At 33.1% G+C, this 25459-nt stretch overlaps 1 protein-coding gene across 1 annotated transcript; it reads right to left on the reverse strand.

Moving 5' to 3' along the window:
- Positions 1-2492: 2492 nt before the first annotated feature.
- LOC105338161 (prolactin-releasing peptide receptor) lies at positions 2493-21676 on the reverse strand. Its single transcript, XM_011443152.4, has 3 exons — positions 20341-21676; positions 5484-5705; positions 2493-3855 (listed from the first exon to the last, which is right to left on the reverse strand). Exons 1-3 carry the CDS (start codon positions 21151-21153, stop codon positions 3607-3609), a joined length of 1284 nt encoding a protein of 427 aa, XP_011441454.3. The 5' UTR covers positions 21154-21676; the 3' UTR covers positions 2493-3606.
- Positions 21677-25459: the final 3783 nt, after the last annotated feature.

Genomic DNA, 25459 nt, shown 5'->3' on the forward strand with positions numbered 1-25459 from the left:
TTTCGAATATTTAAGAACGATGTATTGACCTTGACTATAGGTTGCGACCTGAGACATTGGCATTTACTTAATATCACAAACACTTCCGGTTTTGGTTTAATTTCCCACAGAGATTTTGGAATATTTTAAGTTGCCAATGAAAATGACATTACACTTATGAAATAGAAAATTTATGTCAAAATAAGTAAACGTTTCCTTCGGATTGCTTTGTATTTAAAATAATGTCGAGGACAAAATAATCAGCAAAAAAGTGAGTACAATGTATCGCTAAAATTAACAATACAGACACCAATATTCAAACAGCTCTGGCTGTTTTTCCAATGATCATTTTCGCCATATGAAGTGTTTTTATTTTTAATCTATCACTAAAGACTAATATCAATCACAAAGAATTGTCAGTTATGTTAAGCATGAACAGAAAAATACCAATTTAATGTTTTGTCACGGGTAATTGTTTTAATCGTTGTTGTCTTATTTTAAATATGATACTGATGAAACGACATATCAATTACGAAATGTTAACAATTTTACATTATTTTATTTCCTAATTTTTGAAATTTTCTATTTATCAAGGCGAACACTTAGATGTTTTGTTGAGTATATTTATATATTTTTTAAAAAGAGTAGACACCTTTCACTTTAAAAAATGACTAATTAATTTTCTTTAAAACATCCTGCAACTCATCTTACTGTAATTTCAAGTATGAAAACCGCTGGGTTTTTTTTAAATTCAAGTTATTTTTACTGTTATAGTGAGAACAATTGCATGTATCACCTTTATTTCTAGCATCAAATTAAAGTAGACTAAGTATTTGGTGTATCCATTCCCATATAAATATTCTTGTACATTTACATGTAACAGATATTTAATGTAAGAACAAGGGCGTACAAGGCGTTAGATATCCCTCACTTGGAGCAATAAAAACGAACGATTTGCAGTTGTAGTTAAAATATCGATTTTTGGCTTGTATACATTGTTTAGAGTATACATTTCAAGATGCAAGTCAATAATGTGCTTTCATTCTATAAAACACAACAATTAACATTAATTTGAATTTTCATGTAATTTTTAAATTAAATTCGATTCCACAGTGTTTTATGCCAAAATGTTCTCCATTACTATAATGTTCTAAATTGCAAAATTAAGTTAATAATGGGTTTGGCTGCATCCTTTAAAAAGCACTTTTAATTGAAGGATAAGTATTAATTCTAATTATTGATTTATTAGAATGGAGTCTACACCCATGATGAGCAAAAATCCATTAATATTTGGGAAGCTATTAAGGTTATTCACCGTACATGTAATGTGTCAGTGTAGCTCAGTGCGATAGGCGGAGGCCTGTAGAAAACCACTCTCGGTTGAGAGGGTGTTCGAATCATAGCAGACGTTTTCTTTCTAATTGCTGTGCTTTTTAAAGTAAAACATTTTTTTTTCATTTTTAAGATAGGAATATATTAAAAAAATATTTGTATTGTATTGTATTGTTTATTTGCTAAAATTTATGTAAATTTAAAACCCTTCTGATAACGACCAAACTTACAAAATTTTTATGTTCTGTACACGTAACGTCGCATAAAAATAACGCCATGTAATAAAACAAAGGAGATACGTATCAATTATAAATATAAATGTGTTCATTCACAGAGAATGAACTTCTATATCACACTTGTACATATATTGGTGCACATTTTCAAATGTAAAGTTGTTTTTATACATATGTACGTTTGTCATTTCAACATTCTTGGTACGTGGGTTTTGTCAGACCTCAAACGCTCTTGTCCTTCATGTTTTCCTGCTCATTGCAAGGATACCAACACGACACAACTATTTGGGATACTATAATGTACTGTAATGTAGGTTGGGACCTTTTACTGATTGAAATCATGGAATCTGCTACATGTTCGCAATATAGAGAACTGTTTAAATATTGATATTTGTAATTTGATTGAAATTAAGAGCTTAGATCACTTGGCCTAATGTAAACCAATCTCCATGGAGCACGAATCTGATGCTATGATAACTTGTCGTCAATTCAGCCACTCACAGAAATATATCTGTTTTCTTATCATCAGTGCGATGTTTCAGATTTTACAAATATGAATGTGGATATTTTTGATGAACAGACTCCCGTTATTATTGAGTCTCAAGATACGTGCCCAGTGGCATCATTCATGTTCACATTGGCCATTCCTGCAATTCATCAGTCAAGGCGAAGAGAAAGAGGAATAAACACATAATTCTTCAGAAGTTCATTCGTATTATTAGAATCATAAAGTATGTATTCATAAATATGTGATATGGACATTCTGTCATAAACAAAACTGGATGATGAATTCGTTAAATGGACTAGGTTTCACAAAGATGCACCTACATGTAACGATGATAAAGATACATGTATACTGAACAACAACAACAACAGAAAATAATGTATTTCTAAACCGTGGTTTTGTAAAATCGCAATTGGTTAAAACAATTTCATAGCAAAATCAGATAATTATATAATTGCTTTATTTTGAATTACAATGTAGAGTCCTGTCGTTTCTTACAAAATTCGAATTGTTTATTGCTATACATGTACATAAAAATCATTCAGAAACGATATTTCATGTTATGTATTTGGGAATAGATTCATAATTCTATTGTCTTTTTAAATAAAAACATAAAATTGATAAATATTGTTTTGTATTTCTCAAATAAAATCTCAATATACATGACTGTACAGTTTTGTAATGGTTAGTCATCCTTATTTAAATCACAACCAGATAGATGAATAGACCATGATTCACTTTCACATCACGTCTCTTGTCGGCTCTTTTCATTGATGCCAACAAAATTCATCTAATTTACTCTCAAATCACAAAGAAATAAATCAGATGTGATGGCCACACTCTTGTATTAGTGTGTATTTCAGTACTTTCTCAACGTTAACCAATATACGTTTATTTTCGACTATACACACAGGAGCAATTTTCCTTCGCACTTCTGAGTTCTTTTCATTCCAAGAAAGTTTGCACCGATTGTAGTTTTCGTAACGATTCGAACAGATATTAGCACTTTGAGATAAATTGATCCTGATGTTTTAGCACTTGCAATTACTATGTAAGAATTTTGTAATGAGACAAGTCTTCTCGAAACTGAGCATACATGACCATGTGGTAATATAATGACAGTAATTATATATCGAATGGAAAAGTGAGTTGATGAATTCTCAAAATGGCGTGCTAATGAAAAATGAGTGCACTCGGTTTGGGGGTGTGATCCATTCTTTGAACTTTTTCATCAAAGGAACAATTCTTGACGAATGATCACTGTCACTTGTCAAAATGGACAGTAGAACATCAACTTGATCAAAGTCTACTTCTATTTTTTATCGTTACCGCGTAATTTTGAATTGCACTTTGGCGCGCAATTCAGTTGAATCCGTGCAACAGACGCGATACAAAATTTACGATCGACCAGAAATTGCGCAAATAAATCAAAAGGGAACATAGCAGTGCATGGATACTAAGAATCAAGTTTTCGTTTAATAGAACGTCAAAAACATATACTCCAGTGACGAGAAGATGAAGCGTCAAGGGATTAAGAAGTTAATCGGAGGCAAAGCGTCACTCCGAGCCGCTTTCTTTGCTGTCTTGACCACACATTTTAACAGACATATATCTGGGAAGCCTATCAACATTGTTTCTGTAGCAGACAGAGTTGTGCCCTGGCCGGTATCCCCGCTTTAACGTACTCTGCTGTTTCAGGATAAAGCTGTCTTTGGTACGGGACTGGGAGCTTGTGGTTCTTGGTAGAATTCTTTGTAAACAGCCACAACAGGGACACCACATGTAAAATAGCAGCGCTAGATCTTTCTGGAAATAAAAGAAACAGAAAAAGGGATAAATGTCCAGAAGATCTTTAGTTAATTATCTCTCGGTATTTTCAAATAAATAAAAAATGCTTTCAAAATTATATGCAGTTTTCCAAATTAATATTTGAATGCAACAATATCAGCATACATACTTGACAGAGATTACATTACTAGTAGCTTGGCGATTTTTGTAAAGGAATAACAATGTTTAAGTTTTTGTTTACAGAGTTTTTGTACATGCACCTTACAGTCGTTTTGGTGAGACATTTCTGTTTTGTTTGAAATTGTTTTTTATGAATTAGCGGATACACAATTTTTTCAATAAAATATTGATTGTGACGAACGTTTGGTTATGTTGAAATTCAACAAATTCAAATATTTTCTTCTTTCCTTTGCTACAATATAAATCTAAGGCGACATAAAAACATTGCAAAGTGCGATTTTCACCGTGAAATTGCGCTGTATCGACGTTAAAAAGAACTTTTAATAGAATGTAACTACTTCAAGGGGATTTCTATATAACTGAATGAACGTGAATTTTCCCTGGAAAACTGTACGATTTTCCCCACGTTGGTGCTAAAGTGACAGACTGCTTTCAACATTGATCAATAAAAGGCAGACCTCCTCTCAAGCTTCGCGCTATCGGATCATAGTTTTTGGCGCGTTGTGCCAATTAGTGCTCATTAAGTCCGAAATTTGAGTTCTCAGCTAAAATACTGCTTTCAGTACTCCTGTGAATGAAGTTTTCAGGAGACACAGGGTTAAAACGAAGATAATGCCAGACAAAAGCTGTAATTTAACAGACTCTAATTAGCTGTAATTGAATCCTGAAAACGATGTTTTTAAACATTTTGCCTACTCTCTCTTCAATTTTGAGATACAAAGACCTAATAATGGCCATAAATAGAATAATATTTAGTAAACAGAAAACCGACGCAAAAATTAAATATTGATGAGCGTAAGGAAAATAAGTATTAGACTTTGGGCTTTATTCTATAAGATTGGTTTAACAATCCTTTTTTTTAATTTAATTAGTATGATGATTTAAGTTCTAAATGTTGGCCTTAGTTAAAAACTATTTTGTATTTCATTTTTAAGTCGACATTTACAGTATCCTTCTTTGAATTATAAGAAGAAATAAGACTATAAGAGGCACGTGACAAGGAAATCATTTTCATAAATATTTTGCAGATAAATTCCCAGCAGAAATTCATTCAGTTTTTCTTTTTCGGGGTTATAAAATGACACCATGGTATAATGACAAAGAAAGCATTCAACGGTAGTCTCGTAGTCCTGAATATGTTATCATTCTGTTGCTGTGCCAAAACTCCCACTGGACTTTCCTCGATATTTGTTGAATTGAAACCCCAAAAGACTACGTGCATAATAAATACATAAAAGAGAACTGTTTCATTGAATCTTTGAATAATGTTATCTGTTGCCTTACATCAACGAGATACTCCTTTTAAATGTATCAATAAAATTGTGTTGTTTTTTGGATAAAGTGCAATAAATGGGTTGCAAAATTTGCCGTAGTTTTTCTGTTGAAAGCATTGCTCTAGAAGACTTTGGAAGATCACTGATTGCTTCAATACAATACTGAGTCAATTAATTTTAGGGAAAACTCACCCTGAAATTTTCATTTGTGAACCCGTAAATGATTGGATTAGCAAAACTGTTCGACATAGCTAACCAGTGGACGCATAGGAACATGATTAAAACTCTCAAGTGTTCCTGTTCATTCTCGAACTGAAGAAACCCCTCGTAGAAGTCAACAAGCATCGCAAAGACGTGAAGAGGAAGCCAACACACCCCGAATACTGCGACTACTATGACCAACATTTTGACAATCTGAAAGAAAAAAAAGAACAAATAATTATTGACGTCATAAGTTATTTTGATTTTTTTTTTCAAAATAAAAACAATGAAACATTTAATATATATACTGGTATACAGTTGTATATTTTTTAAAATATGTTTATCAAAGATGATTTTTTTGGTCACATTTCCTTTTTTTTTTGGATTTTTTCATATTGATAACATGATAAAAAATTATTTTTGGCGTACATCAAAAGTATGCAAAAATAAAGGACCCAATGGATTAAATTATACATGGAGATATCAGATGTGTTTCCTTGATAAACGAGTTCAAGGCTTTTAATACGACATATTCATATATTCCTGGAACCAGCAAAGTATATCAAATTATATTTTGTTCACGACAGCCGACTGATTTCAGATATCATATAAAACATTTCAATATTGTCAAAAATGGGGAAAATCAAAGTGATTCTATTTTATTCTTTGTTCTCAGTGTCTCGTGATCAAACTTTATCAGATATAGGTTAATAAAGCGAACTATGTAATCTAATTAACTTAGAATAGAATCCTCTTTATGACTGATCCGTGGCAAAATTGCAACCTACTAAGCTAAAACGAAGGGAACTTCTGAAATAATTGAATAAAGGGGTGTTTCGCAAGAAGTAGAGAGGATAAGAGTACAAATATTTTTTTCAGACTGACGTTTTTTTTTTGCCCGCGCCATTTTGGTGTTTATTGATTCTTTATGGTGGTATGCTTCAGCGATACTGTTTAATTGCAAAAGCACCTTACAACGTTTCTCAGTTACTCGCAGCTTTGACATTGAAGTTGTTACAAAATAATGTTCGCGGAATGGAAATCCAATGGAATACATTCTTTCTTGAATACACAATACATCTCTTTTGTCTCTCTTGACAGTATAGCTGTTTTTTTCCTCTATCAATAATAGATTACGTCTCACAAGAAAACATTCATGGAAACACAGAATTTGCAGATTACGCAAATTGTTATTTAAAACAACGTCGTCGTGCTTCCTTTGAAAACATAAAAGCTAATTACAGGGGCATACTTCACGTGTTTTAAGCTCTCAAAAATTAAGCTTTTTTATTCGATCATGGTATTAATGGTGTTTTTCTGTTTTATGCATGCAACAAATTGAAATAAGAATGGCACTTATTTCAATACTCTCGGGATAAACATGAGCACTTTTAAAACAGATAAATCGACATGACACCTCTTAAATGTGCATACATCACTTTCTATCAGGTTTCTTTTATCGTTTTTACATTCATTGGGGGAAAGCTGCTCTCTGCTAATTGTTAACAATATATGTGCATTATGTTCCCGAGTAAAAGGCTTAGGAATCAGAAAATCAGCAACAGAATGAATTCAATAAGCTTTCCCTCGCTGAGATACTTGACATGTAATGTAAGATATCGCCCCAGAACCCAGCTCTCCTCTTTAAACCTTTGTGGGGTAAATGAAACGAAGGAGGCTCGACAATTACTCTCATTCGGATTTTTGCGCCATTACGGTCTGTAGTGTTAATCATGATCTATTGGAAACAATTTGCCACGATTCTTTGATGGGATGAGTTTAATTGGCTTTGACATGCTCTTGCACTTATTCGTAAAAACTAGATTTATCCGAAAGTACGATGTATATTTCATTTGGAAAAAAATATGGAAAGCATTTTTATATGGCTTGATAGTAATTTTAATCGCAAATCAGATTAAAAACCATATGCCAGCCTGTGAAATATACCCACCCCTTTATTCAATAAATCGTTGAATTTTTCCTTTACATTATGAATTATATGACGAATCAACTGGGTATTTCAAAAACTGGATTCTATTTTTAATTTTAATTTATCGATAACAAAATGCAATTGCATGTTCTGAGTTTAAACTATTTTTAAGAGTATGTTTATTAATCATGTCATCATATCATATAATGTATGAAGGTTGGTTGAGCGTCCGATTTTTATATATGATAAAATAAAACAAGACGCATGCACCATTAAAAAAGTTTTATACATGATTGTACTCGTAGATTAATACAACATATTCACGACTTGTTTCCCGGTCATATGATCATTTCACTTTTTCTGTCTGATTGTTTATTCTAAAATATCATATCCGATTAACCGCTAACATTGTGTGTACATAATTGATAAATGTGTTTGATTTCCAAGAAACAGTATGTCCTGTTGGTTTCGAAACAGAAACAGTGTGTCTGTTGGTTTCGAAACCTACCCATGTTTCTCAGGAATGTAAAGTTTCATGTATAATTTCAAGTAGATTTGACATAAATATATGTTAGAAAACTAAGTAATTCTAAATGCATGTATGAACACAAAAATCTGTCCATTGTATAGTTAAGTCAAATACCGCAATCACGTTTCTTTAATTTCGACAAGTAAATAAGTTTTGTAACTTATGGGAGTACAATGAGGTCACAATACACTTAGTTACATACCGACCAATTAGATATGTATTGTGTTATTTGCACTTTATATAGTTCACCCGATCAGTTGCATGATGTATATTTGACATGAAACACATAGAAATAATTAACTGATAAGTGGTGTTAATTAGATTATGATAAAATGCTTATTGTCCTTCATTGACCATGTGTTTTTTTTTGTGCATTAGAGAACCGTTGATACAGGTGTAAACCCCCCTCCCTTCCGAAACTTGACTGCAGTGCACATGTACTTGCTACATTTTCGTCTTGCCGTCTTTGGAAGATAGGAAAAAAAGGCCTGGATTGTAAGAACAACACTCAAATTTAATCTCATAAAAGAGTCTCTCTCTCTCTCTCTCTCTCTCTCTCTCTCTCTCTCTCTCTCTCTCTCTCTCTCTCTCTCTCAGAGATCAGGGTTGCTTTTTACAACAGAAGCCGGTGCTTGAAACCTATGCCAAAAGTGTACTTCTTATATCTACTGTACAAACTGACCGACCGATGTACATTTTCTATTCACACACTCGAGTTTACCTATGTCATTATGAGGGAACTGACATCTGTCCAGATTAAGTTAATTGGTAAGATCTCGGATAAACCAGGAGGCAGGCAGCTAGGACGTACAATGCAACATACATTTTGTGCACTATATTTCCACTTTAATCTTGTATTAACAGAAATGCATCGCATTTAAAAATGTAAATTTACACAAGATAGAGTGTATCTAAATATTGCTGAGTAAAGAATCTCTGCACTGTTATCAAATACAACACCAGTAAACTTAAGACATAATTAGGATGCAAAAATATCAAAGAAAATGAACGTTATAACGAAGATTTATGATAATTCTCAACGATGGCGGTTTGTACTTTAGTTAAATCGATTAATAGAGTTTTCAGGGGCAATTAATTGAAAGACATCAAATCAAGCCAAAAGTAGGCAAACGAGCAACGACTTAACCAGTGCAGAACATCAATTAAGTAGAACATTAATAAAGCCGATTTATAAAAAAGAAAAATATATTGGACCTCACCCACCCCACCCCGAGTACCCGGACTCTATCATGTGTTGGTACATGATATATATATATATTAATATATATATATATATATATATATATATATATATATATATATATATATATATATATATATATATATATATATATATATATATATATATATATGGAGAAATTATAGTATTCTGGTAGCCTTAACCTTCTAACCACCCCGGTAAAAAAAAAATTCGGAGGGGGGGGGGGGAGGGATAGGGGGATAATTGTAAGGGGATTATTATTTTAAAAAACAACCCGAATCCGTGCCATAATATGTTATGTAAACGCATTGTTGTTTACGTTAGAAGACCAAGCAGACGACACGTGGATGTTATGATGTGTATTTCTTTTCCGTCATATTTTCATATTTTGAACAAAAGGGCGTTACAGTGATGACAGGAGACGAGGGGAAAACTGGTAGAGGAAGGGCGAAAATGTTGTTAATTAAATTCTATACTGTCCTTTCAGATTATGTCTTCCTAACCCGGAAGAATATCTGCTGAAAGAGGAAATATTATCTCTTTGTAAGGACTGGCTTCACGTGACTGAGAGTTTTCATTTTTTTTCAAATGGCATTGTCGTCAGTGGGTCTCGTCTGAAACTGAAAGCCAGACATCAATAAAACCATGTAGAACCGATTAGATCTGTTATGTAAACTCTGCAGTTATAGCGCTTCGTTTTGATTAACTCAGAATTATGTGCATTTCATATCGTAGTTATATTACACTCTTGAGTCGCGCTCAGGTCTTCTGTTGAGGTACTAGTATCAGTACAGCCCATGTCATTGCAATATGGAGGCTGACACAGTGAACCGAATCATATGAAAAAAATCTGATTTCAAAGAGTTGGAAAATAATAGCTCTTTGTGTGACGCAACTACGCATTCTATAAGAGTTCGTTCTTGTAATTATAAATAATTACATGTACAACAACTTTCAAGGACAACAAATGTGTTTTCAGTTATTATCATACTTTGATTTTCTGACCTTCACTGTTCAAAGACTACATACAAAATGTGGCAATTAGTTTAGTTTTTTTGTCGGGGGTAGGGGGCCTTAATTACATTTGTATTATGCAGCATAGTTAGATTTGAACCATAAAGTAGCACATGCTTGCTAGTTAATATATTTCATCTGTGATTTATATTCGAACACGTTGCAATTATACGAGTTATCAGGGCTCCGTCGGTCGTGAAACCGTTGCTTACGTCAGAACCTGGGCAGACGATTGTATCAGTTCATATTCCATTATACAGTCAAAAGTACTAGCAATTGCCGAAGCATGAGAATGAACTCAGAAAACTTAAAATATTCGGCACAAAGCAAGCAAATATTTAATGTCTTGAACTTTATCGATTCTGAGGTTGCAGTTTTCTCAATAAATGAGAGTAATTAGGCAGCTTGGTACTGAATGTAAATTATAATGTAATTTCTTCTTATCTGCACGACTATTAGCGAGGACTGTTCAATCGAAGAGTTGGCTAAGATGTAGGACAGATGGACAGTAGGGATTTTCCTAGATGATTTTTCCGGATGATTAATTTCCGTTATTTCTTATGAGTTATGTCTCCTTGGTACTGCATAGGCCCAGAATAATCAACATTTCATTCTATCATGGGGTTAGAACGCGCCATAGACACGACTTAAAAGAAGTTACATTTGTATTATGGAACTAAAGAGATTGTACGAGAAAAAATTAACTCCAGGCCGAAACAAAAGCGAGCAATTTACCGCTTTCAATGAATAAATATTTGATTTATCAATGTTTATGGCAAACAAATATGTACAGTATCTTTGTATCTATGTTATGCCATATTGTAGTTCCATGCACATACTACAAATTAATTACATCTACAAATATTTTCAAAATGATGATATCTAAACAACCAACTGTTGAATATTCATCTCCAGGTACATGTACGTGATTTTTTTTAGCATTACAATAAGTTTTTGGGCAAGCAAAGCTCATGGTACTTAAAAAGGTTTTGGGACAACTCCGACAAGCAAATCTCATGGCACTAGAATACAGTTTACCAACCTACTAAGACTTAGTACATATTGAACAGGACAGTATCTATCAATTTACTACTTTCGCCTGATTGGCGTCCATGACTCGTCAATGACCAGTCATTGCCAATTAAGACCGAAATGATAAGATGCAACGGTATGGGCTCACTAGTACACCATGACAGATGGACTATGTGAGCTACAAATCAAATGTCCATTGTCGGGATGTGGAAATATTGTGTTAATTATCAATGCTTAAAACACCAACTTTTTGCAGATGGTTTATACATTTATAGTCATCTCTTTCATCATTTTTTTTTTCAAATTTACTAATATTTACGTTGCGAAAATAAGCAGCTCTCAACTGTTTCCCATCAGATCATACGGCGAACTCCTCGCCCTAACTAAAATATTCATGAATCAAAGGCCTACAGTGGTAGTGAGTCGCAGCAAACTAGTGGGGACTTCGTGGGATCAATAGCGCTTAGTTCTTTAACACTAGATAGAGGACAAAGCCATAAAATAAAAAGAATTTGGATTGTAAGCGCTTCTGTCGGAAATGCTAAATTGATCAATGATCTTTTGACTTTTTTCAATGTGTCTTGTATCTTCCGCTCAGCCCGTGACTAATCGTTTTAGAAATAATTACATGGATGAAGAGAAAATTGTTCAAGAAATACGTTTCGTTAAATGTTCAAAGTCTCTTACAAAGGAGTCTACACCTCAAGATGCGTTGAAAATATACCATCAAAAACTTAATTGATTCTCGCACATGATAGAAGCGTTACAATTTCTATGATGCACCAATTCACCGTTACAATTTCAGACTAGTATTTAATACAATTTATTGAATTCTAAAAACAAAAGACTCACGGGAGCCTGCCTGAACTATTTCTTCTTTGTAAATTAAACCATAAATCTCCTCTTTTTGGTGTAATAGATGCTCATATCACAATGAACGTACCAATACCAGCGGGAAATGCATATATTTTAATTTTGAATTCAGTTAATATGCTGTTATAGCCTTAAGATACATTAAGTCGGGAACCGGTGTATTACATCAAACAGAAGTAATCTATGAAGATTTTGCAGGAAGCCCTTCATCGCATTCCGAAGGAGTAACCAACAGACATTTCACGAACAATAAAGACGATAAGGTTCCCCATACAATTAATTCTGATTGTAAACAGCATATTGATGATTAGAACATTAGCAATTCTAGAAATAAATTCATGGATTCTTGGAAACGATATCACTCAAATAGTTGGCATTTTTAAAGTCACACATTTTCACCGGAACTCAGTTTATCCGAATGTATTCGTTTGAACGCAAAAACTAAAGGTGTTGCGTCGAATTTTTTAAAAATCTTTTTGCCATGAACGTAGTAAACTAAAAAAACAAAATTAAACAACCTGAAGGTTTAAAATATTTAATGAAGACAGGTTTGGGTAATTTCTTTACTTGATCAATGATATGATGTTAAATTTACAAGAATGAATCCAACTGCTCCAATATCTTTTTCTCATATAATTTTGGTTTTCGCAGTTTTTACTTTTATACACCCTTCCAAATTAACAAAGTGTTAACTGTCCAACCCAGTTTACACAGGTATACAATTTTAGCTGTTGAATTCATTTCTGTTATGAGGAATGCCTTTAAACTTGTAAGTAACTATTGTGTTTTTAGAATATATTCAAAAGACAGGTTTTTACCGGATGATTTGCAAAACTCTGCAACAGAATTACTCAAAGTCTATTCTACTCGAATGTAATTTATTGCCAACTAAAACAAACAAGATATCCAGAAATCTCTAAGTATTCAGTCACAGAAAATACAAATGTGTTGTCGCACCTGCGTTGGCATATACAATGCGTTCTGCATACTGTTTATTAATGACAAGGTGCAACTATGTTCTTTCTGCTACTGCGCACAATGCATATAGATTTGTAGGTAAACAAACAATACACAGTATAGAATTGTTGTACAAATCGCAAACAAATGGTACATATACACATACAGCTTTTACAAGAGGATTGCTGGCGAGCTCACATTAAAGGGTTAAACCATACATGTGGTAATACTAGGATATCTGTATAAATTCTTTTTGCTTTTTTAATAATTTTGAAGGTAAAAGTTCTTTATTTGATCTAATGGCAAGCAATATCATAGTTTAGATTGACTTGATGGGTAATTCATTGACCACCCAGCTTCCTTAAATAAAATATTTTTTTTCTGAAAAGAAAATTCGTTCCAGAAAAAATGTTCTTTTTAGTGACTCTGACCTCGTTAAAATACGTTTATATTCTTGGGGAAAAGGATTAAGCACTCTATTTACAGTTTAATAGCACAAAGAGGCCCCTAAATCATTATTTTAGAGACCAATTTTCTTAACGTGTCAAAAATCTCTACGACATTGATTCAGGGCAGAAAGTCGATCATCTTCCACTCAGAGACAGTTTAAAGGATTAACCAACATTAGCATCGACCATAATTTGCTCATTGAGCTCTAAGATAAAAGATCAAACACTAAGCTAGAGGGTATGATCATTCAGTAATAAACTATTGGATTTCAAACAAGGAATTGCACGAAAAGCTTGATACACAATTATTTTGATACAACTTTCCAAGATTTGTGTCATCAATTTAGAATTTCTGTCTAATTTATTGAAACGCACGATTGAATATAAGTACACTGTTAAAATGTTTTGTTCATTAATTCAGGAAAAAGAGATATTATACCCCTCTCTCTCTCTCTCTCTCTCTCTCTCTCTCTCTCTCTCTCTCTCTCTCTCTCTCTCAACTAAAACAAACTTGCTCTGAGATGCAATGAAGAAAAACGTCTTTGCTCTTTCTAATTTCACTACATATATAAGACAGCTGGTTTTATCTGACAGAGCGTACTTAAGGAAGTGGAAAATTAAACATTATTTATATATCTAAAATTAAATGTATACTATCTTTCTGACATTTTTTAAATCGAACAATTAAAATTCATGACGCACATATATCGTTATGGGAAACAATGTCAGATGGACAGTATGCAAAAAATATACAAACGAGAAAGAACTGGTTTTCGCCCCATTGCCTAAGCATATTATAGCTGTACTACCTATTTTTTATTACTTTTTTCTGCTTTGTTTCGTCTCACAATTATGTGTCATATATGACATATATGATCACATAAAGAATACAGTATGTACATGTACATGTATATAGGAATTGTAGCGGACGCAGAGTTCGTACTGTACGCAGAAGTAATGTTGATGTAGAAAGGAGGCAATGCTTTCTTTATATTAATGTCAGCGTATTTTTCGAGGGTAGAGGATTATTATACATGTAGTACAGACGTGAACATGTGGTGATATACATGTACAGTACTAAGTAACTATGAGTATAATTAATGGGTTCGGCGTGAACACTCCCAAGAATATTACTCTAGTTAGAACGGAAGTCAAAGACTACCAAATGTGCCCATGTAGATTACAATATCTCAATTTATGCCAATATTTTTCTTGACCAATGCACAGCTATGTGGAGAGAGATGGATTTCCCATAGCCACAAAATGACCATCATATTGGTGGTCATAGACAGAGGCTCTGATATCACATTGGTTTTATGATTTCCGGCGTTAATATATAAACACTCGGTCGACTCGACTAATTATTTAATAATGTTCTATTACTTAGTAGTATTCTACAAACTAATTATTTAAATTTGTACACAAAACCATTCTCTCACGGAATGGTTTTACGAGTAATTTGTGTATAAAAGATCGGACTCTATGAGAATTTGCTGACGATGAAACTAAATATTCTATACTAAACTACACCAAACTTCGCGTCCAGTGCCCTGACTTTCTCATCAGTACCATGACCTTCGTTACACATAGGGAGTTATATGCCGTACACGTGTCTACCGGATCACGTGCCAACGAACGACCGGAAACGTCAGATTCAATTTATTTTGTATAGGGATTGGCAGCATAGCGTCAGATATGTCATGGAAACAGTCATGTAATTTATGTTGAAAAATATATATATAGATAAAACCCCTTAAACTTTGTCATTTTTGGGGTGGGTGGCGTGGGGTCGGTTGGGGTAGCTGCAGTACGGTAGCTCAACGGTAAATTCGGGCTGACAGAGCACAGAATCCGTCGGCCCGAATTTATCATTGAGCTCGTTTTTGCAGTTAGGGAGGGGGTATTTTTACTCAGCAAATCTGCTTACGATGAATTTAATATTCATGTAAATGTATCTGTAATTAATCTACGGCTCTTGCATGAAATGAATATTTCAGACATGTCTTAAGCCAAATTGATGAATTTTTGCAACATTGGATAAATCCTTAGGTAGATTTACTTTTTCTCGCATTACTTGGTGCATTTTCCAGATAAGATATAGTTTGTGAATGAATGTAACTATAAACTATGTTCGTGTGGATTTTCAAGGATGAACAAATTATATAAACCTAATGAACTTGATTTCATGTTATAAATCAGCATGTAATAGCAAATCAGCAAATTATTATTCCATGAATATCTATATTTAAAATTACCAAGATTTAATAATAACAGTGAAGAAACTGGCGGTTTCTTGATAACCTGTTAAACAATGACCTGGGAATTAAGACCAAAACGATTTACATTAAAACCTTTGCTACTGTGGGTATCATTCATTCAAGTTAATATTTTGTTTGCAAATATTTGAATTTTTCCCGATAATCATAGAGGCATGGCTTTGTAACTCTACATCTGAAAATACGGAGTCATCGTCTGATTTCACATTAGTCATGGCTTTCATTGATGTTATGATATTATGCTAAAATATTTTACGTTCATCCCAAGAGGCGACCCTTCCCGTTCAATGCACTGGCTTGTATTTTGTATCGTAGGATCAAAATTCAAAAAATTACCAAATGTCGTATTATCATATCCACAGACCCACCAAGAGTTTTAAAGGCCGAAAGTTTTTATTATGACGTCAACTAGACCGTTATTGAAATGATGACTTTTCGGTATTTCATTACCATTACTAGTTGTTATTGTGTAATCTAAAACATTACACAAAAAATGTTCCGCGTTTTTTTTTCGAATTTAGAATAAGAACATAAGAAAAATGCAATAATTAACACGTGTTGCATTGTTTTAACTCAAATTTATTCCAGTTTACATAAACAAACCAGAATTCAATGATTCTATGTAAAAGGACCGGTCGTTTCCGCAAATAATCGTTCAGAAATATTTACTAGTACATCCACAGTCATTGACCTCGGTGTTTAATTCATATTTCAATTCTTGGCTTTGAGATTTCTTATCAATCTACCATATGAATGTTTTATCTTCAAAGGAACTTAGATTAATTTGGGCCTTCAAGGACACATCAAAATATCAAGGACATTTTCGTTTTACTAAAAAACAGATGCACTCCTCATCTTTTCCACCTCTTAACAAAATTCCAAGATAATGTCACTCAATAAAATATTGCAACACTGATTTATTTTAATTGAGCTGTGAAAAAAATTAAAACAAACTTCATGATTTCGTTTCCACTACACACAAGAGAAAAGAGGCAATGTCTCATCTACTAATCACATCTGTGAATAACAATAATGGGTAAAGTGCGATTTGATACTGATATCCCGCGCCAAACAAGTAATTGCTTTAGAACCTAATGGACACTTTCTCTATCCATGCTGGAGCGAGGTGACATTTCTCATACATTGTCCCAGTGTTAATGTGTCGGCGTACCTCCCTGGGTACTCGTTTTTTTGTTTGGAATCAGCGCAGTAACTTTTACAGATACAGGAAAGCCCGCGTTACAAACAACTTTGAGTGACTATACAACCACTTTTAGGTTTTAGTTTCATAATTATAAAAGCCTTACTATATGGCAATACACTCGATGCATTATTTTCGTACTCAAGGGTAAAAAAAATAATCCTTGAGCGACTGTTGCATAAGACTGACATCAAACTTTTGATTTGAACAGTTACATTTTATTAAATTAAAGGAAAAATGAATCATTCTTTGAGTATTGTGAGATGGTCAAATATGGTCGGCCGGGCGATCAATTCCAATAAAGCCAAAAAGGCTTAATGATAGATTTGATCAAGCCCGTATCATTTGAACACCTCATAGTATTAAAAAAAATTACTCCTTGTTACTTATAGTAATCTTATATAATTTTCAGTGATAATACGATTAAATAATTATAATATAGTCATTGATGAACTGTTTTGGACTATACAGTACAAAATCGATTCGTAGTGTTATCACAGACAAAGACACTGAAAATGGAAATATTTTTTCATATGCCCAAATAAACTATTACATAATCTTAACATCACATGAAACAGTTTTGAAATATGAGTATTTTAGTCAACACACCATCGGGGCTTCTATTTTGTGAAATCGACTAATTACTATTCCAAGTTCAATATGGTTTTCATTTTAAAATATTTTAAAATGCAGTTTTAATTGCATTAATACTTCAAATTTAAAGGGTTTATTTCTAAATTCAAATCATTTGTGTCTATCCTTATCAGAATGTTTTAACAGCACAGTTATGATTTTATATTTTATTGGACATAAAACAGTAGAAAAAATTACATCGTAAAATCTACTTTCAAACAGCTAACATCTGCATATTTCTTTGTTCGTGGAAAAAAAACTTGGCAATTCCTGATTGCCAAGGTCACCAATGTTGCTTTGGTGAAAGCTTTATTCCTATAATCTAAACAACCTTAACAGAATGCAAAATAAAACTTTCAGCATCCTATAAAAAATTAAGTTGAAGTTTTATCACCACAGATAAGTTTTATTTATAAATTGTATTTAATTTCAAGAATGTTAGGTTTTTCGGTATGCTATCACTTATCAATATCTGAAGCGTTTTTAGAATCCAATCATATGCTAGATTTTCAAGAATACTTTTTTTCCGTATCGTTAAGTAGTTCTGGTGTTAAAAGGTTGGCAGAGTGATGTAATAATAATGTAAAGAAACCATGCCCCCTACGGAACAATATTTATACACAAAACCATATGTAAAAAGTGTGTGTTCATATTTTGAAGACCAAGTAGAATACGTTCCGGTTTTACATTCTCATTTCATTCGATCTTTTAGTCGATCTACAAACCTGAAGCAATTTTTGGTATCATCATACAAGAATAAACATTAAAACACGTGCACATTATTGAAATATGACTGAAGAATTATTTTCAAATACCAGGAATTACTGTTAACGTATAGACATATGCTTTTATGATGTAATAATAACTTTTGAAATTAAATCTGAAATAGAATCACAACGTTCGTATGAAATATCTTTTAATAAAATGATATAGCCAACAGATGAAAATTACGACACTTCAGATGTTTATTTCTCGGTTTGCCAATGACCTTGAGGGCATGGACGCTTCCTCGGATCTAAATATTGATATGCCCATTCACAACCTCTGATCATCCTCATTAAAGAGAATCCCACAAACACTTGTTAACACATCTTTGTTGAGGAACCCCACACACACACTCACCAATCGTCTGTATATCATCTTAGGAGATTTCATGCTGCTTTACAATTCATCATTTACCAATAGTGATTAATATAGCTGGTCATGTTTAAGAATACAATTTCCATCGTCAAAAAGAAATTAACCATCCTCATCTTTTCTTGGCCAAGAAATAAACTCACGGGTTCATAGGTTTTAGATCAGATTAATTATCGATGTTCTGCATACTTTGAAGTAATGCCATAAGTCTTTGAACTTTTTTCTGACTGGTTTTAAATAGATTCCACGTGTTTTCTACTCTTTCTAATTTTGCAATATTCAAAAGCGAAAAAAGCCATTAGTAAGTCCCAGAGAAAATTCAAGTTATTAGTGAAATGTCATTTTTTTTAAATCAAGGAGCTTTTGGTACTCTTTGTTTAAGAATTCTATATTTATGAATAAATCACAAATTTTCATTTCGCACATGACTTAGCGCAATTAAAACAAGGTGAGAGAGGTAAATGTTAATTATGAAATGAAATTTCCTTTACTAGTTGACAATAAGAAATCGAGTGTTATAGAAGTGTTTTAACAGAATTTACTTTCTCAAAATGGAAAGCATAATTATTCTAAATTATGCGCAGTCAATAATATGATGTGTTTAGAAAGACTATAGTTGGAACAGGCATTTAAAATAAGAGATGTTTCACAGTTCGCAAATTCTTGTAAAAGTTTAACCTACAAAAATGCACAGTCTGTGTCTTATCGAATTTCCCTCCCATCTCCCTTTAAGTTTACACAATATGTTTGTTTTAGATTGTTGCATAATATGATATAGTCATATTAACGACGTCTGGGGACTAGGGTCCATAACTATTTCCCCACCTTCTACCATTAGTCAGTTTGTATTTATAAATAATTTACTCAAGTGTTTAAAGCATAGTTTACCATGAATGTACATATTCTGCTCTACATATTACATGTATATGATTGTTATGCCATATGGTTTTTTTTTACAGTTTGCAGTACTAGTACTTTGATTTCTGTTCTACTTGAATTATTGGTATGTGCATGTACATCCATGTGTTTATACATGTATGTTTTGATCAGGACATAATCATATTCTGATCAATAAACTTTTTGAACACATTTGGGAGTTTGTTTAATGTGTTGGTAGAGAAATGAGGAGGTATGATAGTTATTTAAAAATAAAATTGAAATTAAGTTGTGATAACTTTAATTTCTGTATTAGAGCATAATGAAGATCATAAACATTCTAAATACATTTTGCCTTCATTTACTTTCATGAAATGATATCTACCGTGCCAGAGTAATCATTCATGAAACAAATACCGGACAAAAAAATCTGCGCAATAAATTGATTTCGCCAGATAGATTTTTTGCCATTTAGGCGGCCATAAATGTAATTGTTAACACCTGAGCCAGCAATTAATGGCCATGAGATCAGTGATAGGAAAATAAAAAGACATGTAGTAGTAGGCGGGGATATTACGACGAATTTATGACACTTTTTAATGAGGACTGAAGTTATTTATATATTGTAAATGAATTAGACCTTCAACGGAAGACACAAACAATTTGAGAAGAAATAACAGGTAATTCAATATTATAATAATGTAAATATTAATACTGACCTTGATCTTTGACCTTAATCTATGTAAATCCCGCGTTTGATCCTTATTTCCGGGAGCTGTCCTTTTCCAAAGAAGAATTCCCACGATAGCGTATGTTATGGCAAGAATTAAAAGTGGAATTATGTAAGTAAACAAAAACAAGCACACTGTGTAAATCTTCCGGGAGCCCGGGGTGGGCCACACCTCAACACACTTATAAATGTCCCCGTGTTTCTGGGCCCTACCAACAAAAAACTGCACGGAGGCTAAGGAAAACGCACAAAACCATATGACAGTTATGACATATTTTGAGCGAGAATATGTTACTCTTGATCGCAAGGGGAAAAGGACCACAAGGAATCGGTCTATCCCTATAGCCATATTTGTCATGACACTTGCTGCCACAGAAAACAGTTGAACAAAGAGCACCAGCGTGCAAATGGGTTTGTAGAAAACCCATTGTCCCAGGATGGTGTCTGCGAAAGTAAAAGGCATACAAAAAAATGCCATAACTAAATCTGCAACCGCCAGATTGATGAGGAACGGTCGCAGATCTGTTCGAGAATGTCGTCCTTTGGCAAAGACAAGGACCACAAAAATGTTTCCCGTTATTGAAAGTAAAGTCGTTAAAGTATATAAAACTATTAATCCTGAAAGAGACTCATCCGACAGAAATGCATGTTTACTAAGACTAGAGTTTGAATCATTCGTTGTCAAAGACGCGTTAAACGTCGTCATATTAAGCTGTGCTTCGGAGATTGTCATCAGAATTGCTTCACTGAAATTGTTAGACATTTCCGCTCGGCCAGCGTCTATGGATACGATTTCATTCATACTGCTCGCGCACTTTCACTGTTGTAATCTCTGCTAAAAATGTGCCATGCGTTATACAATATACTGTACGCCGTGAATTCAAACAATTCTTTCCGTCTGTCAGCATTCTAAATGGGCGGAGACTGCCAACACGTGCATTTTAAAAGAAGGAGAAGAAAAAAACATTCCGGATCGATCGCTCTCTGAAACTAGTAAAATACTCACACCTTTGTAAGATTAAAGCGTCCATGTAAACTGCCTGCCGTCACGCACTCATGGTGCTAGCCAAATCTCTGATCAAATCATTATCCGTATCATTGCAGCAAGGAAATGTTGTCATTAACTTGGCCCTATTGTTGTTTCGCCTGCAATTCCTGCTCACATCTGCTGAGAATAATTCTGAAGATTTGTTGAGTGAATGTGATGGCGAAAGGCTTCTTGTAGAGTTATCAATTCCTCTTAATGAAGACTTTGCGCCAGTAGTATATGATCAGTGGTCAGATACGGCAAATATCATGCATAAATAATTTTATCAGATCCGGACATAAAGCAGCAATTACAATAGGTGCTAAACAATCTTCATAGCGGATCTTACGAGTGCCGGAATATGAATATAGAACGAGACAAAACCGATTAAAAGGAACTATTTCAGTAATCCATGGTACTTTATTTACTCTCTGGCAGATTTACAGCCTTCTCAGATACATTGTGGGTTTTTTTAAACGCCGATTAAAGCAAACAAAGACCAAACATTTTACGTAACCAAGAGTAAATATACGATATTTCACTTTAGGTTTGCTAGGAAAGACTTGAATCATTTCACCACTTTTTATCTGACCGATATCAATAGTTACTGACTGTAACTTTATTCAAGAACAATCTGTTATAAAGTATTTGGCATTACTTGTGAATAACAAGGGACCGATTGTTAAAAATGCATTGTACCTCTATCTTGCATTTAAATGCCCCCCCCCCCCCCCGTGAAGTAATACAGAATTATTCTACACTGGGCTTATTTAAGATGTCCAAAAGTACGTTGTAAAGTCAATGAAAAAGGAAGCATTCTAATCTAAATAAAAACTTTTAAAATAAACATAGGTAGATAATCTACCGGCTTTTTACTGGTAGTTTCACTATCAGTTTTCACCTCTCGCTCGCCTTGAATTACTTCCGCGTTGATATAATTGAACCATAATCTTAAGTTTGTTATTCTTGAATGTTTAAATTAACGAGTCGTCTATGAACTTTAACCAGCTGTAATACAAAGATTCTTAAATGAAGAACATAAAGGAAAAAATCGCAAATGCTAATTGTTTTAATAGTGAAATACAAGTATTAACTTTTAATTAATTAATTTTCTTCAAATTTATTGCTTCATAACATATCCTAAAATAAATTTCAACCACAGTTGCATGATTTGATTTTTTTAACAAATAGGACGAAAACATCAGCAATGTCAAAAGATTCGGTGGTCTCGAACTCTCTATAACGAAATTTCTTATGTTCGAGGTTTTAATTACTGAATAATTTAAATAGAAGCGATTAAGAGTATCAAAAACTATACCTATTATTAAACAGACTTGCAATATTTTCCAAAATCGTTGAAATAATGTAATATGAAATTATGTTTCGTACGTTTGTGGGTCATGACTTTTAGTTTTTGTTGATTAAAATTGGTTCATTTTATATCATACTTAAAAACTAAACCAAAAACGGAGCATATACCCACTCTAAATACAGTTATAAGCAATGGAGTTCTATAAACAAGAGGTTTTTGTTTCTACATACCAATTCTTCTCAATATGTTTCAAGTTTTGAATTTTTAATCGCATAAATCTCTCTGGAAAAAACGACAGATAATTTTTTTTCATTTTTATTTACTGTAGATTACCAGTATTTACCCACCTCATTCGCCTATCTTCCTTGAAAACAGGTACTTTTATGAGTTTATTTAAAATAATAAAAATTACTACAGTGTGAGAATATAACAAAACCAAATAAAAAAATTTTGAAAAAAATATGAGATCAATTATTCACATCCATTTCTTTTTGACGTTTTAATTTTCTCTTTACTTGACCTACTATTAAATCGTTTGTTACTTCGTGTAAACACACAAAAAAATCTCAACTTGTTTGAAATAATTCTTAAAAGCTTTGTCCTAAAGAAATAGAACCCTTTGATACAGATGTTACCGTAAAAATCAACTGACGTAATGAACTCTTTGTTGTAATCGCTTCAAAATGATCTTAGAAGAATACTTCCTTGATGGTGACGTTATAGTATCAAATTAATCCCAAAATAACCTCTTTGTTTGCTCACAATATTAATCGCATATTGATATTTTACTAGATATTTGTAAAACAGAGGATAAAATTATACTAAGGTTTCTTTTCATTGCGAATCCATGAAACTGTGAATTTATTTTTTGATATTTCTGCTTCTAGGCATTTATTACAAGTTCTAGTAAGTAAACGATTTTGTTGACTTAATCTCGGAGAAATATCGAGTGAAGTAGGAAAAGTGCATGGCATACATATGCACTTGTTGATTTCTGACACTAGCACGGTCTTTCATTCAGTGATGTGTTCAAATAACTCCTATTTAACCCTATTCTTGAATTTGGTCGCGGTATCATTCATTTGGCGCTCTTCATCAAACAGTGTTGAAACAATTTAAAAGACTTGCATTATTATGTTCTTATAAAACAAACTTCACGTTTATTTTTATGTATTACCCAGGTCACATAATCTATAGAACATATCGCCTCAGAAGTTCATTTGGTACTAGTATATAGATTGTTAGGCGTGGCTAAGATACTACACAGAAATGACAATAAGCTCCAATCACTCAACTATCTGATTTATAAACAGATGTTGCATATAATCGTAGAGATCTTTGTATGCAAATATGACTTCGATTGAGGTGTTAAATTTTTTTGAGTCGATCACATGAGTGGTTTGCACATTGGTTCTGTAATCTATCTTAGATATACAAGTCAGTTTTTATTAGTAGCTTTAGTGTGCATATAAATGTATAAAACTGTCTTGTCGGTTATATATTTACCAGTCGCTCAAGTTATGTATACAAGCATGTATATGGAGAACCTCAAATGCCTTGCATACATGTACATGTACTTGTATTTGAGAGTCCGAGTCCGAATCATTTCTGAAGATTAGCTGCAGAACTGTAGTTCTTCGAGAAATTTGGGTTAACAGCCTATAGAGCGTATGTTCTATCATACCAAAAACTTTGTATTTATTGCGCACACTTTTTTACTTTGGATGTCATTACTTTTTTTTGCCTCTGAATATCTTTTAAATACCCTCTCCCACACTGTAAAGTGAAACGATGTTGTTTGTTTATAGGTAAAAATGGCGACTCTTGATACTGACGTGCATTGAACACCCTCCACTCCGAAGTCGGTATAGGTGTTTAGTTAAACGTTTGAGGAAAACTTGTAGGGAATTTTTTATATGAACGTATTTGTGGAATATATATATTGTCCAAAACCTTGCGCAACTCTTTCAACATCAAATATATATTCTTTGTATGGATTAAACTGGAACTCTATGGTACGTCAACCTGAATTTTTCGTAGAGCTACAGTTTTTCAGTTATCTAAAAACCTGTATTGTATCGGATACTATATTGAAAGGAAAAATATGCATGTTAACACACGTGGAGAATGTTGTTTACTGTGTATTAATACATGTACATTTTTAGCGTTCATATGCGTAAAATTGATTGACAGACGTAACTTAAGTCCTGCTCAAATGACCGATTCATACAAAGAAACTTAATTAAAACAAAATGAATAAGTTTAGTGAAACTATGACCTCTCTCTCTCTCTTTTTCTCTCTCTCTCTCTCGCTCCATGCAAATCATATCCAAACTTTCTAGCAAGCCCCCTCCAAACAACCAACCAAGATACAAAACATATAGGGTCGCATTATATATATACTTTCATGTTATAAATAATGAAATCTGATTGGTTTATACGCAGTTTTTGATCCGTTATATTGCCCTCAGCGTTAGCAACAAACATGGCAATGGGTAACACTATTCCCCCAGAAAAATCATATTTCCCTCGGGCAAAGCCCTTGAGAAATGTGATTTTTCTTGGGAGAATAAATCTTCATATTTCCTTCACCATCATGCAATAAGTGTATTTTTATTATACCGAACAACAAATGATGATACATTTATAATGATTATACTTCGATTTTTAATAATTTTTTGACTTGTCAAAAGCAATAACGTCGTGATTTTGTTTTTTCCCCCGATTTTCTACCTTTGTTTTCATACATTCGAATCAAATATAGTAAAA

Source organism: Magallana gigas, chromosome 7 (assembly GCF_963853765.1).
Source record: "Magallana gigas chromosome 7, xbMagGiga1.1, whole genome shotgun sequence".
Classification (NCBI taxonomy): Eukaryota; Metazoa; Mollusca; class Bivalvia; order Ostreida; family Ostreidae; genus Magallana; species Magallana gigas.